This window comes from Vipera ursinii, assembly GCF_947247035.1.
Source record: "Vipera ursinii genome assembly, chromosome: 5".
Taxonomy (NCBI): Eukaryota; Metazoa; Chordata; class Lepidosauria; order Squamata; family Viperidae; genus Vipera; species Vipera ursinii.
In genome coordinates this window covers 10,990,119-11,008,068 of record NC_139518.1, presented here as the reverse complement: position 1 = coordinate 11,008,068, position 17,950 = coordinate 10,990,119, and the positions used below count along the sequence as shown (strand labels likewise).

The following is a 17,950-nucleotide window of genomic DNA, read 5'->3' as shown; positions in this document are numbered from 1 at the left end:
ACTTTCTGTTTTTTTCTTTAAGACATTTTGCTTCTCATCCAAGAAGCTTCTTTGGATTGAACTGCAGAAGCTTCTTAGATCAGGGGTCCCCCAACCCCCAGTACGTGGACCAGAACCAGGCCGTGGCTTGCCAACACCCGGTCTGCACAAACAAGCAAAGAGGGCAGCACACAAAACCACACTCCCTCATGTCCGCGGAACCGGTCCCGGGTGTCCCAAAGGTTGGGGACCTCTGTCTTAGATGAGAAGCAAAATGTCTTTTTAAAAAAGCCAAAAAGTCCAATTGCCTTTAAAATAAAAGCACCTTTGGGACAACCGTGACCTGGATGAATGAGAACCTCGACAGAAATATCACATTCACGATCTGCAGTGAGGCATCTTTGAACCCACGCATAGAGATATAGTGGGCTAGCTGCCGTGAGCAATCTGTGGTTGCTTTACTCAGTCCTGCGGTACCTTCTCACAACTCTTAGGATGTACCTTGTGTTGAAATGCTGCACCATCCACTTTTCTTCCCGCCCCCTAATGTTGTCCCACAAATGTAGGGTCTGTTTTGGGGGGGTCAACTGAGTGTTGACTCATTGGTTGCCCGACATTGTGGAATTGACTGTCTGGTTTGTTCCCTAAGTCTGAGACTATGTTAAGAGAGTGAGACTGGCCCAAGTCACCCAGCTGGCTTTCATGCCTAAGGTGGGACTACAACTCGTTGTCTCCTGGTGATTGGCCCAAAGTCACCCAGTCGGTTTTCATGCCTAAGACGGAACTAGAACTCACAGTCTCCTGGTTTCTAGCTTGGTGCCTTAACCACTAGACAAAACTGTCAATATTTCAGAGAAACTCCTTCTATTCAGGAGAAAATATGTGGCAGCCTTAGGTTCTCCCTCCACTTTTTTTTTCCTGTAGCTTAACTAAGCACAGAGATATACAGGTAAGACCTCAATTTATGACCACAATTGAGCCTGGATTTTGGGTCATAATTTATAACTGTTATTAAGTGAGGTGCCCACATGACTGCCTCAGTCAATGACCAGATCCTGGCTCTCCCAGCTGCGGTTATTAAGCGACTGCACAGGTTGTTAAGTACATCAGGGTGTTAGAGTCCCCGGGAGCCCTGATGCAGGCCTGGCCGGCACTATGTTTCATCCAAAAACCTGAATTCACATCAAAGTCTATTATTTTTAATATTTTACTTCTGTAGGCTTCGATTGTGTCTGTTCTCTTTGTAGATTGACAGATTAGATTTGATGGACAAATCAGAGGTATAGTCTGATGATCAGACTTAACTCTGAATTTTGGTGGTTAAGATTCCTACCTATTCGGTACAGGATTGCTTTCAAAGGGAAGTAAGGTTTGTTTAGAAAAGGATTATATACATACTTCAGTGTGACTAGTAACATGTTTGTCTTTGTCTTATTTCATTTTTATTCTCCAAAGCGTTTATTTCGGGGCCATGACTGGAATGAGCTGTGCCATATATAGCAATATAAGAAATTTGAGTAAGATGAATCATAAAGTTCAAATTGCAACATGGGACTTTTCCCCCAAGTAGGCAGCTAATGATCTTAGGCTGCATCTGTTATTCATGGTCCCTTCTATAAAATTTGGATTCATTCTGTGGTGTGACTTAACGCTGTAGATCAGGGGTCCCCAACCTGTGGGCCGTGGCCCATTACCGGTCTGTGGCCTATTCGCAACCAGGCCGTGTGAGTGGCTGGCTGGTGCGCGCATGCCCTACTCCCACGAATATCGCGTGCGCTCAGGGCCCCACTCCCATGAGGGTCACAAGCACTCAGGGCATGCGAATGCTCAGGGCTTCATGTCAGCACTTGGGGCCTCACTTGTCACAGTGTCACAGGCACTTGGAGCCTCACTCACCCAAGTGCTCGGGGCCTCACTCAAGCGCTTGGGGCCTCACTCGCGTGTCGCAGGTGCTCTCGGTCCCACTCACGCAAGCAACGGGTGCTCATGCACACATGCTTGCCCCTCCCCCCAAACCCTCTCCTCTTTTCCCCCCCCTCCCCATCTGGGCCGCCAACCTGGAAAGGTTGGGGAACTCTGCTGTAGATAGATGCACCCACACCTCTCCAAAAAGTCTGTTCTAGTTGCTTCCATGTAAGCATTCATAAAAAAAAATATGTGGGTGGATGCTATACAGGTAATCCTCGACTTACAACTGTTCACGTAGCAACTGCTAAGCTTGTAAGCTGCCCTGAGTCTTCAGAGAAGGGCGGGATATAAATGGAATTAAAATAAATAAATAAATAAATAAACTATTGAAAGTTACACCAGTCCTAGCAAGGGCTACTTACAGCCTAGGTTTGAAGATAGAAATGGCCACTCTGTTCTCCTTAGTCATTTGATTACATTTTGGCTATTTGGTTATCAGCCCGCATTAGCGTTTTGGGGCTGAATTTACCCTCAACTGCTAAGAAAATATGGAAATGCATAAGCAAGCAGAGAATGTAATTTTTTAAAAAAGGCCTTTCTGAACATAAGGTGTTTTAGCATATTTCGTGGTAAACTCATACTTTTCCCCAGTGATTTGCCATCCTGCAAGTCAATTGACATAACCTTTTTTTAATTTCAGAGTAAATAACTTTCTTTTTTTTCTTTTTTTTTTTATTGAAAAGTTTTAAAATACAATTTTCCTTTGAAAAACCCCCCTTCCCCCTCCCTCCTCCCCTCCCTACCTCCCCCCTATCTCCCCCCCTCCCCCTCTCCCTCCTCCCTCCCCTGCCTCCCCCCCCTCTACTTCCCCTCCTCCCCCCCTCCCCCCCCCCGACTTCCCAGAGCAAAATACAAGGTATATATCTAAAAAGCAATCATAAACAATCATATACTAACAATTATAAACTCTAAAATCCATCACTCTCTAGCTTATATAGAGTAAACCAATCCTTAACAATACTAAATATGTATAAAGAACTAAAATAAAAGAAAACTAGCATCATTCCCATCTATGTTCTTCCACAATTCACTATTACCTAGACATATTCTCACTTACACATCACAAATAGGCTATAATAGATAGTTCTTACACAGATTAACCCGCATTAACCCACAAAACTTTCTTCCTCTTCCTCTGTAGTAAATTGTCCATTAATTCCAAATTGAACATTCTGTTACCATACATATCATCCCAAAACTCTTAAAAACACAACTACCACTTGACTATAAGTATATTGTGGAAGTTCCATAGATTTCTACTGGTCTTATTTTTTAATCTTTTTTGAGCGTTTTAAGGCAGCACGCGTCACCCTCTGTTCTCTAGGATCATCCAAAAGAGTTGCAGCTTGATCTCCTCCTGTACCCTTCTCGTCTATCTGTCCATCTTCATCCTCTTGATGTTCTCCTTCTCCAGATCCCTCTGCAGCTTCCAGAAGTGTTGATGGAGTTGCTTTTAAAACATTGTTGTAAAAATCATGCGCTTGCTTCACAGTACCCAAACAGTACCTTTTGCCATCATACATGAAGCTCAACCCAGCTGGGATCTCCCATCTGAACCTTATATCTCTTTGCTTGAGCTCTTGTACAAGAAATATAAAGTCTTTCCTTCTCTTTAAAATCTTTGGAGGAATTTCTTTTAGAACCAAAACTTCTTGACCAGCAATCACAACTTTAGTATCATAGGCAGCTTGTATAACTTCATCTCTAATTTCCCTTTTTACAAAATAAACCACCACATCTCTAGGCAACTTTCTCTGCTTAGCAATCCACGAATTCACACGAAACACTTTGTCCATGCCTTGTTTTATTTCAGATGCTGGATGGTTCAATACCCCCTCAAAAGCCTCAGAAACCAGCTGCTTTAAATCTTCCTTAATATTCTCTTTTAGGCCTCTAATTCTAACAGCAAACTGCATCTGGTAAAATTGAGCCAAACTCTGTTCGCTATCCATTTTGTCTTTTAAATCTTCAATTTCCAATACTTTTGCTTCTAATATAGCATTCTTTTGAGTCAAGTCTTCCACTTGATCATCCAGCACCTCCACACATTTAGCTACTTTATGCACTGAGGACAAAATGTCTACCTTCATCTCTCTAAGTTTCTGCTCCATCCTTTCTTCCATTCTCTGCTCCAATTTCTCCAATTTCTCCTCCATCTGTGCAAATTTAACACCCATTGACTCCAAAATTAACTGGGTATGTTTTTCAAGATCCTTCGATGTCAATACATCAGGAGAATGCAACGCCTGCAGTAATGATTGTTGTTGCACCAGAGAATTTCCAGCACTCCGAAAAGTTCTAGGGGGAGGTTTAGCCGCCATCTTTTACTTACAATTGTGACGCACTTTCACTTTAAGTTTTAAGCAAAGTCCATCAAGCTTGAGAGTAAAATAAAATAATCCTCTTCATCTCTTCATCTTTCCCTCTTGTACTGCTCTGCCTGCTCTTTTCCTTTCATAGTCTCTCCTTCAAGCAGGGATGGTCGCAGACGCCTGGTTCTGCTCCATAAAGTCCGGAGCAGAGACGCTAGCCAGCTGGGAGCAGCCCAGGCTACGGGGGAGTTCAATCCTTCAGCCGCCCAAGCTCCAAGCTCAGGCGGCCCCGGAGAACTCGACCCCTACCTGGGGGCTCACCCCCTCCTCTTCTCCCGAGGAGGGGGCTTCAAATTCGCCCGAACAGCTGATCGACGCTGTTTCGGGCGAAAAATCACACAGCTGAGCCGCGGGCAGCCCAGGAAGGCTGTCTCCGGCGCCGCGGAGCCACCGGAAGTCCCCAGAGTAAATAACTTTCTGTTTTAGATATGTGCAGTACATCTCAAAAATTAAATGGAGATGACTTTTTTGGTAACTGAAACAAATCCAAAGAATAGGATAATACTTTCAAAGAACAGTTAAATGTAGGCGTCTGATATATTAAGAGATACAGCACAATTGTGACGTAACAGATCTCTGTTTGGCAGGTTACTTTTCTGCATTTTATATGCTTCTATGCTTATTGCATGTACACAAACAATTAATGTATATAATGTGCATACATAAAATCCCATCTGGACTTAACAGACCCTCTCATTTAACAGACACTTTTTTCTCTTAATCAAGGGATTATTGTATCCCCAAAGTGGAAAGTTGATTGATATTTATTACAGTTCTCTAATTGCACTTTATGACTGGAAGATGTTGTTTTCAGGTAGTACTATAATTGTGTAATGATTTACCAGACAATAAGTTGCTAGCTGCTATGAAGTAGCATGCTGGTTGGAGATGAAATCCACAAATCTCAACATTGCCAAACTTGAACAAGCATTAAGGTACCAAAATTGTTTTATTTTCCTGTGTTGGACTTGGATACTTGGCTGAAAATAATCACTATGAGTTTCTCTACTTTTGCAGAATAATTTAGGAGCACTCAAAAGATTACACATTTCTTTGTGGAATTTTCATTGGTCCCAGTAAAATTATTGGTTGATATGAATTTTGGATGAATTTTGTTAGAATTTTTAGAGCCGAACAATGTTGGTTTACGAGTTTTAGCTGAGATTAATTTTAAGAGCAACTGTGGCAAAGCAATGAGAGCAGTTCTAGACTGCAACAACATTAAACTCATTGCCGTTCTATTCCAATATGACAGATTAGGAAAACCTGGATTAAAGTATTGGAGTGAAATTTAGAATCTGAAGACCCAGATTCTAGTCCCTACTCAATTCACAAAGTGATCTTTTGACCCATCACTTTTCTTTAATCCCTCTCGTGGGATTAAAGAGAGCAAAAATAGAAGTGAATCAGGTATGAAATCTTGAAGGAATGAACAGCAGGCTGTTTACGAATTAATAAAACAAACTTAAACCTGGGAGATTGTTGATTGTCAGCAATCTTACTCAGTTTCCACAAGGTACTTGTTCATAGTCCGTGGCTATTTCCTGGTTTGTTTGTTTGTTTTTTACACTCAGGTAGTCCTTGATTTATGACCATAATTGAGCCCAAAATTTCCATTGCTAAGCAAGGCACTTAAGTGACTTTTGCCCCATTTTACGACTTTTCCTGCCACAGATGGTAAGTGAATCACTGCAGTTGTTAAGTTAATAACACAGTTCTTGAGTGAATCTGGCTTCCCCATTGACTTTGCTTGTCAGAAGTTCCCAAAAGGTGATCGCATGACCCCGGGACACTGCAACCGTCACAAATAGGAGTCAGTTGCCAAATGTCTGAATTTTTGATCATGTGACCATGGGGCGTGTTGCAATAGTTGTAAGTCTGAAAAAATGGTCATAAGTCATTTTTTTTCTCCCCGTGCCATGGTAACTTTGAATGGTCCCTAAACAAATGGTTATAAGTCAAGGACCGTCTGTAAATCGGATGGAAGTGGTGAAAATGGAAGGATTTACAACTTGGGGGTTCTTGGTGTTTGTTGTTTTTCTATGTAAGAATGTACCTCCATTTTTTTTCTCTCCCTTCCTTCCTTGAATGCAACAGGGCTGCCTCTTGTTCGGCAGCCCAATTTGGGATCTAATAATTTTGCTATAATTAGCACATTCAGTTAGCAACATTTAAACCTGATCTGAGCATTTGCACAGCCTTTCTTTTCCTCTCCCCCCTCCGGCCTGCTAATTTGACGGCTTCGGCCGTCTGCCTGAAGCCGAAGTGCAGCTGCTGTCTTCAGTCAGCTGGCGATGGAACGTTTGTCATCGTCCAATGCCAGGAGTGACGCTTGTTCAACTTGACCAGATGGTAGACGAAGGAAATCTCCTACGCTGAGAGCTTGCCCCAAAATAACAGCTTCTTCATCCCCTCTCCTGTGCATGGCCCCTGCCGTCACCTCACTCTTTACGGCCTGACAACATGCCTTGTTTTGCTTTGCCGGCTGTGGCCTGTTGTGCTGTTTGGTGGCACCTCTCTTGATGACAACGCCAGTTTTAATTGTGAATTCTGATTCAGCTTTGGAGAGCTTTCAGCCCCTTAGAAGGGAAAATGGGCTCTGCTCTTGGTATTAGCACTTCTGAATCTGTGGAGTCCTTGATGCTCTCTGAGCTTGGCTTACTGATGTCCCAAAGCTGCTTTTCCAAAAGGCAATTGGATTTTCTTGATTTTTCCCCCCCTTGAAAATGTTTTGCTTCTCATCCAAGAAGCTTCTTCAGTTCTGAAGAAGCTTCTTGGATGAGAAGCGAAATGTGTTCAAGGAAAAAACCAAGAAAGTCCAGTTGCCTTTTGGAAAAACAACTTTGGGACAACCAGAATCTGGATGATTGACAATATCCATAGACATTGGCTTACAGATGATTCGTTACCTGACCTGTGTCTGATGATGGTGCTTAGTTGGGTAATGAAACGTTTGAAAGCTAAAAGCCAAGCTCAGAGAGCACCAAGGACTTGACAGTTTAATTCTGAGCTACAAATATACTTTTCTTTTTGGCACTTCTAAATTCCTTTTAATGGAATTAGCTGATGGCAGTGGAACATCTGCAAAAGGAGAAAGGGAACAAGGCTGTTAGGATGATCTGCAGGCATTTTGAGGAGCTTGCCAATTTTGGAAAAGAAGACTTTATTCAAAATAACTTCTGGGTCATACGTGTGAAGGCTTCTGGAGAACTATTTAGTTATTTCTATATACAAATGAGGAGAAGACTAAAACATGTGAAGAACAGTTGTAGGAATTGGGTATGTCTAGTTTAATTAAAAGAAAGACTAGGGGTGATAGCAGTGATAGCAGTGTTCCAATATTTGAGGGGCTACCACAAAGTAGAGGGGGTCAACCTATTGTCCAAAGCACCACAAGAAGCAATGGATGGAAACTCATCAAGGAGGGAACCAACCTAGAACCAAGGAGTCATTTTCTGACAAAACAATTAATCAGTGGAACAGCTTGCCTCCAGAAGTTGTGAATACTCCAACACTGATGGTTTTAAGAGATTGGACAGCCATTTGTCTGAAATGGTATAGTGTCTCTTGCTTGAACAGGGGTTTGGACTAGAAGACCTTCAAGATCTCTTCCAACTCTGTTATTCTGTTAAGATGGAGAAGGGGGGATTTCTAGTCAAGAGAACCCAGTGTTATTGAATTAAATAATTAGTCCTTTCTAATTGGATAATGAATAACTCATCAGATGTTGCTAGATTACAACTCCTTTCACCGAGCTCCATTAGCTAAGGTTGTAATATAACAACTTCTGGATGTCGACTTGGGGCATCCTTGTCTGTCTGTATGGAAAAGGTCTGAAGATCCAGAAGAAATGCCAATTAAGTGACAAGATACCCTTCAAAAACTCTTCCTAATAATATTGGGAAAACATGTGATTGCATAGACTTATGTTACAATATGAAAAAAGTAATGCTATCGTGTTTCGGATTAATACTTCAAGTCTGATTGTGCTCTTATCTCCTCTCCTTCTTACACCCTAGTGAATCATTCAGGTGTCTGACTGGTTTGCTTTTGAACTTAACGTTTTCCAGAACTTAAAGGATGTTTCAGCCCTCGGTCCTTATGTAACAGTACTCACATGCTTCTGACAAAGTCATCACTCTTTCTACATTTTGTCCCTGTCACTTGGGTAGTCCACCTTCTTTCTCATAGGAGGCACCTTCCCCTTTTGCCAAGTTGTCCTGGGTTGACTGAGAAATGCCACCTGTCCCACCATCCTGCTGCTCTTCAGCTGAGGAGGCCACTGGGTGGAACTGATAAGCAGCAGGTGGCATATAAGTGGTACTGCAGCTGTTGATTTCCAGGTATTTGCCCCCATTGATTTTTCCTCCATCTATCTCTGCTGGAGAAGGGCACCACAACTCAGGGTCTCCTTCAGCTCTGTAAGACAATAGTGGGAAAGGAGCACTGAAGCAGGATAACAGAGTTGCAAGGGACCTTGGAGTCTTCTAGTCCAGTGATGGTGAACCTTTTAGAGACCGAGTGCCCAAACTGCAACCCTAAACCCATTTATTTATTGCCGGGTGCCAGGTGGGCGTGGCCCACTGGGTGGGCGTGGCTGTGGTGGTCATGGCAGCTTGGGTGGGTGTGATCACCTCAATGTTTTTTTTTTAATTGAAAAGTTTTAACATACAATTTTTTTCTTTAAAAATCCCCCTCCCCCTCCCTTCTCCCTCCCCCCCTACCTCTCCCCCCTCCCCCCTCCCCCCCAACTTCCCAGAGCTAAATACAAGGTATATATATAAAAAAAACAATCATAAACAACCATATACTAACAACCATAAACTCTAAAATCCATCACTCTCTAGCTTATATAGGATAAAACAAACCTTAGTAATATTAAATATATATAGAAAAACTAAAATAGAAAAAGAAAAAAAGAAAGAAGACTTATTCAAATGCTACATGAAACTTCTTAACCCTATACTTGTTCTGGATAAACTCAATCCATTTTCTCCATTCCATAATATAGCGTTCTTGCAAATGATCTTTCAAATAGGCCGAAATCTTCGCCATCTCTGCCAGGTTGGAAACCTTTAAAGTCCACTCTTCTATGGTCGGCAGTTCCTCTTTCTTCCAGTACTGACCTATCAAAAGTCTTGCTGCCGTAATTAAATTCAACATCAACTTAGTGTCCACAACTGTAGCATCTGTAATTATTCCCAACAAAAAAAGTTGCGGACAAAACCTTATCCTCTGTTTAAAAATCTTCTGCATGTTCCACCAGACTTTTATCCAAAAAGCCTTAACCCTTTTACAAGTCCACCATATATGAAAATATGTTGCATCTTCATCACCTCAATGTTGCTCGTGGGGAGGGACGCCTGTGGGGGGTTGGGCAGGGTTGGGGAAGATCTAGGGGGGGTCTCTGGTAGGTGGGACGGTAGGGAGGAGGCTCATCCTACGGGTTGAGGAGAGGCAGGGTGGGGGTGCCATTGCCATGGGGCAAGACGGGCTGGGGCGGCTGCTGCCGGAAACCATTGGTTCCCACACACAGAGGCCAGTGAGCGCATGGGTGCCAACGGTGTCCGTCCTCAGCCACAGCCTGCCGGCCCATCGACCGGCGCACTCTGGGGCTCCGCAGTCCACCTCCAGCAGTTCAAAGAAGCCGCCTCTGAGATGGATGGATGGCCAATAGCTGAGAAGACGATGCAGTGGGTCGTGCCCGGGAAATGGAGTGCATTAGAGGCCAGGAGGGATGGGATGTGGGGGGAGGAAACCAGCTATGTCAGGATGCATCCGGCCACGTGGGACCTCGGCGAGTTAGCAGGCGGTTGGTTGAAGAGGGACTGTGGCCATCTCCGGGGCGTGGTGCCCGTGCCCACAGAGAGGGCTCTGAGTGCTGCCTCTGGCATGCGTGCCATAGGTTTGCCACCACTGTTCTAGTCCAACCCTCTGCTTAAGCATTTCAGACACCATTTCATTCAGACACCATTTCAGACAAGTGGCTGTCCAGTCTCTTCTTAAAAACCTCCAGTGTTGGAGCACCCACAGCCTCTGGAGGCAAGTCCTTCCCCTGATTAAGTGGGAAGCAACAGCTGTGTGGCATCTGTCAGCCAACCGCAGTGAACCTAGCTGGGAGGAAAGTGGCAAGCACCCCCTGACCAAGGAATGGCAAGCAAATGAGTCCTAGGTACAAAAGTGCCTCATTCAATTTGCCCAGAATGACCTGTAAGGTTGCATGTAATAGTTTGAGATTCTGGCTTAGCATTTGTCTGCTTTGAAGTTCCCAGAGATTTGATTTGCTGTACATTAGTTATGTATGATCCAAGATCTGACAGAAACAATAACACCCCAAATATGAGAGAAGAAGAAAATTATTCTCAATTCTCCACAGTGGAATGTTGAACAAGGAATGCAACATTAATGCCACTGACGATAAGTTTCTGCTATGTAACCATGGCTAGTAGGCCAAATGCAGTTTGAATGTTGTTAAAATGAAGATAGTGATCTGATTGGAGATAAATAATAGTTGCTTCTTCTGTCCTCCTTTCGCCCAAGATATCCTGTAGAATGGCCATCCAAATAATATTTAACCCTCTGATTCTACAATACTTCTCTTGGTACATTGTAATCCTTGGTTAGTGATGGCAATTAGGACCAGAGTTGCTGTCACTAAGTGACACGGTCATAAAATATGACTTCATGTGATCGTGCTGCTTACTGTTAGCAGTTGTAGTCCTAATTGTCGTCGCTAACCAAGGATTACCTTATCACAAGGTACAAGGAAAAATACTATAGAATCGGAGGGTTAAATAGTATTTGGATGGCCATTGACTTCTCCATTGACTTTGCTTGTCAGAAGCCAGCAAAGAAAATTGCAGATGGTGACATGACTATGGGATGCTGCAACATCATAATTGACATTGCAATATGATCTCAGGTGGTTGAAATTCTGAGGACCAGTTGTATCACTCGTTTAGTGCCATTGCTGAACGAGTGGTTGTTACCAACAGTATTTTGTTTTGGATTCTCAGGAAAAAAAAGTGATGGTGATGACATGTCCCTAAAGAGCTAATGAGTGTCATTTTAAATAAAACTTATATGCATGTATTCTATTTTCCATGAAATTCCTCCTATGAACAGGGATTATGCAAAGTAGCCTTCACAAAATTGGTTCTTTTGAGATATGTTGTAACCACAATTTCTGTATTCTCTGCCAGTATAGCTATAGCCTAGCTAGGGATTATGGGAATTATGGTCTTTAGCAATATGAAGGATCCTATATGGGAGAATGTTGGCTTAGAAAGCCCTCCATATAAACCTTGAGATTTTATTAATTGCTGCTCCAATTGCAGGCTTCTTTGTATTTATAAATATAGCTGCAGGGTAGTTTTTGCTGCAATCGAATTTTTATGAAATTTGTCTTCATGTTTCCGTATAAATCAAGCAGGAGGGTGCACGCATAGGGATCAATGGGTGACAAAGGAAAATGACTGGAATAGCTATTTTGGTTTTTTTATTATCCCATTTCCTTCAGGAGGTCAAAGCAGCGTGCAGAGCACCGCCTGTTTTTAATTTTTCCTTACAGCGTCAAATTCGTGAGATAGATGGGATTGAGAGAAAGAGAATAGCCCAAAGTCAGCCTCTATTACTACAGGTGGTCCTCGACTTACGATCACAACTAAGTCCAAAATTTCTGTTGCTAAGGGAGACAGTTGTTAAGTGAATTTTGCCCTATTTCATGACCTTGTCATAGCAGTTATGTGAACCACTGCAGTTGTTAAGTTAGTAATACGGTTGTAAAGTGAATCTGGCTTCCCCATTGACTTTGCTTCTCAGAAGGTCGCGAAAGGGGATCACATCATAATTAATGTCATAAATATGAGTCAACTGACAAGTGTCCCAATTTTGATCACGTGACTGTGGGGATAAGTGTGAAAAGCCATAAGTGTGAAAAACGGTCATCACTTTTTTCAGTGCTGTTGTAATTTTGAACAGTTACTAAATGAACTGTTGTACGTTGAGGACTACCTGTAGTGGCGGACTTGGACCTGCATCTTTCCACTCTTAGTACAGGTAGTCCTGTACCTATGACCAGTTGCTTAGCAACCATTCAAAGTTAAACAGACCTCCCCAGGGCTACTTATGACTCAGATCTGAAGTTCTGATAGTCCCACTCCCCTCAGTCACGTGACTGTACTTTGGCCACTTGGCAACCAGGCTGCTTTTTCGGCCTTTTGCAGCTTCCTGCGGTCACACGACTACATTTTATGCAGAAAATCAGCATTTACTTCAGTTTTGGGCAAAACCCTGACAATTGAGTCACACTTAATGACCTCGGTGTTTTGCTTAACCTAAATAAAAAGGTTATAGTGTAAAATCAGATTGTCAAATTGGCCGTCCCAAGTTATGACCTTGATGGAAGGCTCCATTATGGTCATAACCCGAGGACTACCTGTAGTCCAATGTCATAACCAGCACCCTTCCCTAATTCTCATTGTGATCTGGTCTCGAGAGCCAAAAGTGGAGATCTCAACTGAAGTGAAATTTTCCAGCCATGAAGCTTTAGGGTTACCTTGAGTCAGCGGCTTTTTCTCAGTCTCACCTAACATACAAGGCTATAACATTGATAAAACGGAGAGTGACATTTTCATTATCTGGACATTCTTGGCGATAAACCAAGCATATGACTGTAATAAATAGTGTACTCTGTATAATAAGCGGATATTTTTCTGAGGGGACTCTTTTTCCCCCCCTCAGTATTTTACCTCAGTGTTTAAAAGACCATGATAATTTGCTTGGCATTTTTCCAACTTGCTGGAGATCATCTTTGTTGGAATTTAATCATTTGTGTGTAAAAACAAATAATGAGCACAATTTTGATTTGAAGCTTTCATAAAGAGAAGCTGTTGGCAATAGGCTAGGTAGGTCTTTCAGGTTTCAGAGCTCTAATGGGAACAAAATGTACTCTGCGCCTTTTAGAGGTTTCTTCAACACAAATGTCATTTTAAATACTCACCCTTCCACTTCCCGTGATGGTTATTTTCACACTGCTTTTAAATATCCAGCAGCTGACCTCACTTTCCCTTCCTTCCTTGGCCAGTAGTTCTTTTAGCCACCTAATGATAATGGGCATCAAAACATTTGTCCATCCTTGTCCTTCCTTTTTCCTCATATTAGCTTTGTGTGCTAGCTGAACAACAAAACTGATCCTCTGTTCCACATGAAAAGAAGCCAAGGCATTATAACTCCTAACATTATATATATATCTCCTCATCTTCTGGATAGAGATGAGATTTCCTGAGACTGCAGATAGAACTCAAAGATGCTTTTTTTCCAAAAGGCAACTGGACTTTCTTGTTTGTTTGTTTTGGGGAAAATTTCAACAACAAAACCCAGGTGCCTTTGAAACAACCACGTCCTGGATGATCGAGCATCTCCATAGATTCTGGAGGTAGAAGTTTCCGCTAAGAGGAAGCTGTTCTAGAAGAAGTGCTGTGGAACTTAATTTTCTTCTGGAAAAAGAGCCAAATTAACAGGCAATAACAATAAACTCAGAAAAGTATATGCTTTGCATGTGAAATGGGCCTTATTGTTGAGGAACAGTGAGAAGCAACAGGTTGTCATTAAGCCAGAGCTAAACACAGGTAAAGCTAGGATGAGATGGTTAGAAGGATCTGAGCATACGGTGTTTGCTGCAGATGAACACATATATGGTCGTTGTTGCAGTGTTTCCTCACTTCACTTCTATGCCCATAAATGAGTGTTTCAGATGTTGGTGAAAAAAATTCATCACAACATGCCATTAGCAATTTGTTTCAGGACACATCTCTTTGAGCAGCCTTAATTTAGTTAATATATTGTTTTTTTCTCTCTCCAGTAATGTTCTATCTTTTTCTCTCTCTCGACAGATCTTGAATCTAACGGTGATTTAAATAATGATGATTATGAGTATGAGGATGAAGCTAAACTTGTCATATTTCCAGACCACTATGAAATTCCTTTACCCAATATAGAAGAACTGCCAGCACTGGTGAGTGAATGAGAGAATGGGATAGCCAACAAGAGAAATTTAAGGAAGTCAATTCCTCTTTCAACATACAGGAAAACCTGTATAGACTTCTTACTGCCGACACAAATTATTATACTTGCCAAAAGTGTATTATGTCATGCAAAGATGGTCAATTACAAGATTAAATTAAATTAAATTTTGGGATTTTTTTTAAATACATCTATTTCTTCTATCTGCATTCCATTTTATTAAGACAAACCAAAGTGGATTAAAAACTGATTATCAGCAACTGATTATTATCAGTCCATAATAAATATTATTAAAATTAAAACAAAACATATGAAGAATGGCTGTAGGACTTGGGTTTGGCTAGTCTAAAAAGAAGAAACAGAGATGACATGATAGCAGTGTTCCAGTATTTGAGGGGCTGCCACAAAGAAGAGGGGGGTCACGTTATTCTCCAAAGCACCAGAGGGAAGGACAAGAAACAATGGTTGGAAACTGAACAAAGAGAGAAGCAACCTAGAATTAAGGAGAAACTTCTGACAGTGAGGACAATTGACCAGTGGAACAGCTTGCCTCCAGAAATCATGGGTGCTCCATCACTGGAGATTTTTAAGAAGAGGCTAGACAGTCAATTGTCTGAGATGGTATAGATTCTCCTGCTGGAGCAGGGGGCTGGACCAGAAGACCTCCAAGTTCCCTTCCAGCTCAATTCTATTCTAATCAAAGTGACAACAATACAAGAATAAATCATAAAAACAGTGATGAGAAACAAATAAAAGACTTCATAAGCAAATCAAATGAAATAACACTGGCCAATGACTCAATAAAAGTAATTTAAAGCAAAATAAAGTTAGTGAGGGCAAAATATTCCACAAAATGCTCTGTGGAACGTTTTCTTCGGTAGCTTCCAGAAGATCAGAAAGGATGGAGCAAGTCTTAATTCTTAAGGGGAGGTAGTCCTCAACTTCAAGCAATTTGTTTAGTGACCATTCAAAGTTACAACGGCACTGAAAAAAAATGGCTTATGACTTCCCCCCCCCCCCCCATACTTATGACTGTTGCAGCATCCCCCATGGTCACATTATCAAAATTTGGACACTTGGCAACTGACTCATATTTATGACAGTTGTTATTAACTTGACAACTACAGTGATTCACTTAACAAGTGTGGGAAGAAAGGTCGTAAAAGGGGGCAAAACCCGGTTAACAATTGTCCCACTTAGCAACAGTTGTGATAATAAGTCACAACTGTATTCCACAACATTAGAGCAGAAATTGAGAAATAGCACCTCCTGGCCTCCATTTCTGTTACTTCACCCAAGGTTCTTCTGGGAAGGGCATACTGGATAGTAGTCTAAGCCAGGGCTTTTCAACCTTTTCACCCATTGTACCACTTTAAGGATATGGCAACATTCGAGTACCAACAGTCGCCTAGCAAGGTGTCAAAAACTTGATTGACCCCCCCCAAAAGAAAAAAAGTGATGAAGTACAGGTAGTCCTCGACTTACAACAGTTTGCTTAGCGGCTGTTTGAAGTTACAATGGCGCTGAAAAAAGTGCCCCCCAAGCCACAACCAAGCAAGACACCTGCCTGCCTGCCCGGCGGCGCTTTTCCTCCTGTCTGAGGTTTTCATTGTTGTGAGCATTTCTGTTGAGGATTGGCAGCGGGGGTGGGGTGGGGGGTGTTTGGTTTTTATTCCCCCCATCTGCTCGGTGGCTGCTTCACATGACCCTGGGACACTGTGACCGTCATAAATATGAATCAGTTGCCAAGCATCTGAATGTAAATCACAAGACCCTGGAGATGCTGCAACATTCCAGCTGATCGGCACTTCGTCTGGGCTCAGAAGTGCCAGGATCAGTGCTGAGCTCCAGCTGGAGACTGGCGCTGATCCTGGCGCTTCCGCTGAGCCCTGACAGCCGTGCAGCTCCAGCCATCTCTCGCTCAGGCTTGTGTGGTGCTGCCACCGGGTCAGCTCATTCCCCTCCCCCGCTACCACTTTTCTAGGATGGTCGCGTACCACCTGCCAGGCGCCAATGTACCACAGGTGGTACCCGTACCACTGGTTGAAAAGCCCTGGTCTAACCCACACAGAAAACGGGGCTCCTACAGATATGTGGGTACCAAGCCATGTATGTGTTTATGTTGCTATCTCTAAGAATTCCTACTTAGCCTCAAACGTCAACAAGGCAATGTGTGCAAATGCTTACAGTTTAAGATGTCTGGAGAGTATCTCTGAGAGCACAGGAATTTGTTTTCATGATCTCAACTAAATTTTGTATGAACCCACCCATAGTTTCTGTTTGGTTGTATATCAGGTTTTTGTCATTTCAGTATAGGAAGAGATTTCATTGATTTTCCTATTTAGGCAGATGCTTGCAGATCCTTGCAAATTCTGTTCCACCTTTTTCACCTTCTGTCTAAAACAGTGTTTCTCAACCTTGGCAGCTGGAAGATATGTGGACTTCAACTCCCAGAATTCCTCAGCCAGCCATGCGTGTAATGTGAATGACAGATTCACCGATGACAATTCGTACCTCTCTTTTGAATTTGCTAGATAACTTTAAGCAAATCAGTGTGTCTCAACCATAATTCCACTATTAATTTGCAGTTTTTGGAGGCAGTTAGAGTAATTTATACAACAATTGAAAGGATTACTGGGATTATGTGAGGGTAACAGTAGGTCCTCCAGAGGACTACCTGAAAATTTTTACTGTTGTTAGTGTTCTTGGTTACAAGGCAACAACAAACAACAACAAAAGGACCAGGACAAACCAAATAATCATTCTGCCTGCCTTTGATCTTCAGCTGAATCTTCCCTCCACTCCAGGTGACAATAGCTTGTGATGCGGTCCTCAGTTCGAAATCTCCCTACAGAAAGCAAGACCCAGACTCATGGGAAGAAGAGCTGCAAATCTCCAAACATGCCAACACTCTGGTGCAAATGGACAATGGGGTCAGGATTCCACCAAGGTGAGATTGTTGTGTTTTATACACAAAGAAATGAATTATTAAGGAAGGAAGGAAGGAAGGAAGGAGAGGGAGGGAGGGGGCACGGATTATCTAGCAGTAATGAAAACAAAGCTGTTCTGGTGATATTCTAAAAGGCTCCTGGCATAGATAGAGAATACACAGCTGTCAGTTCAGAATTTTCTGAGTTGATGATGGGATTGGGAGAGGGATGATAATTCTCGTTATGATTTTGTTTCTGTATATTGGGACTCTTGATTCATGACGGCTGAGGGACAAAATATATTCCTGTTTGTTTAAACAGATAAATAAATCTGTGTTTAGTATAAAGAAATAATCCTAAATCAACTCATTACAGATAGCTCTCGACTTACAACAGTTTGTTTAGTGACCGTTCAAAGTTACAACAGCACTGAAAAAAGTGACACAATCTCTTCTTCAAAACTTCCATTGTTGGAGCATTCACAACTTCTGGAGGCAGGTTGTTCCACTGATTAATTGTTCTGTCAGGGAATTTCTTCTAAGTTCTAGGTTGCTTCTCTCCTTGATTAGTTTCCATCTGTTGCTTCTTGTCCTGCCTTCAGGTACTTTGGAGAATAGCTTGGCTCCCTCTTCTTTGTGGCAGCCCCTGAGATATTGGATCACTGCTATCATGTCACCC

At 42.3% G+C, this 17,950-nt stretch overlaps 1 protein-coding gene across 5 annotated transcripts in view; it reads left to right on the top strand.

Moving 5' to 3' along the window:
- Positions 1-17,950, top strand: part of USP13 (ubiquitin specific peptidase 13) — a 101,501-nt gene that overhangs the window by 34,192 nt on the left and 49,359 nt on the right. For all 5 annotated transcript variants that reach the window (XM_083363916.1, XM_083363915.1, XM_083363913.1 and 2 more), the window contains 2 exons: positions 14,213-14,334; positions 17,150-17,292. In XM_083363916.1, coding sequence (XP_083220042.1) covers positions 14,213-14,334; positions 17,150-17,292 — 265 coding nt within the window. The remainder of the gene's footprint in view (positions 1-14,212; positions 14,335-17,149; positions 17,293-17,950) is intronic.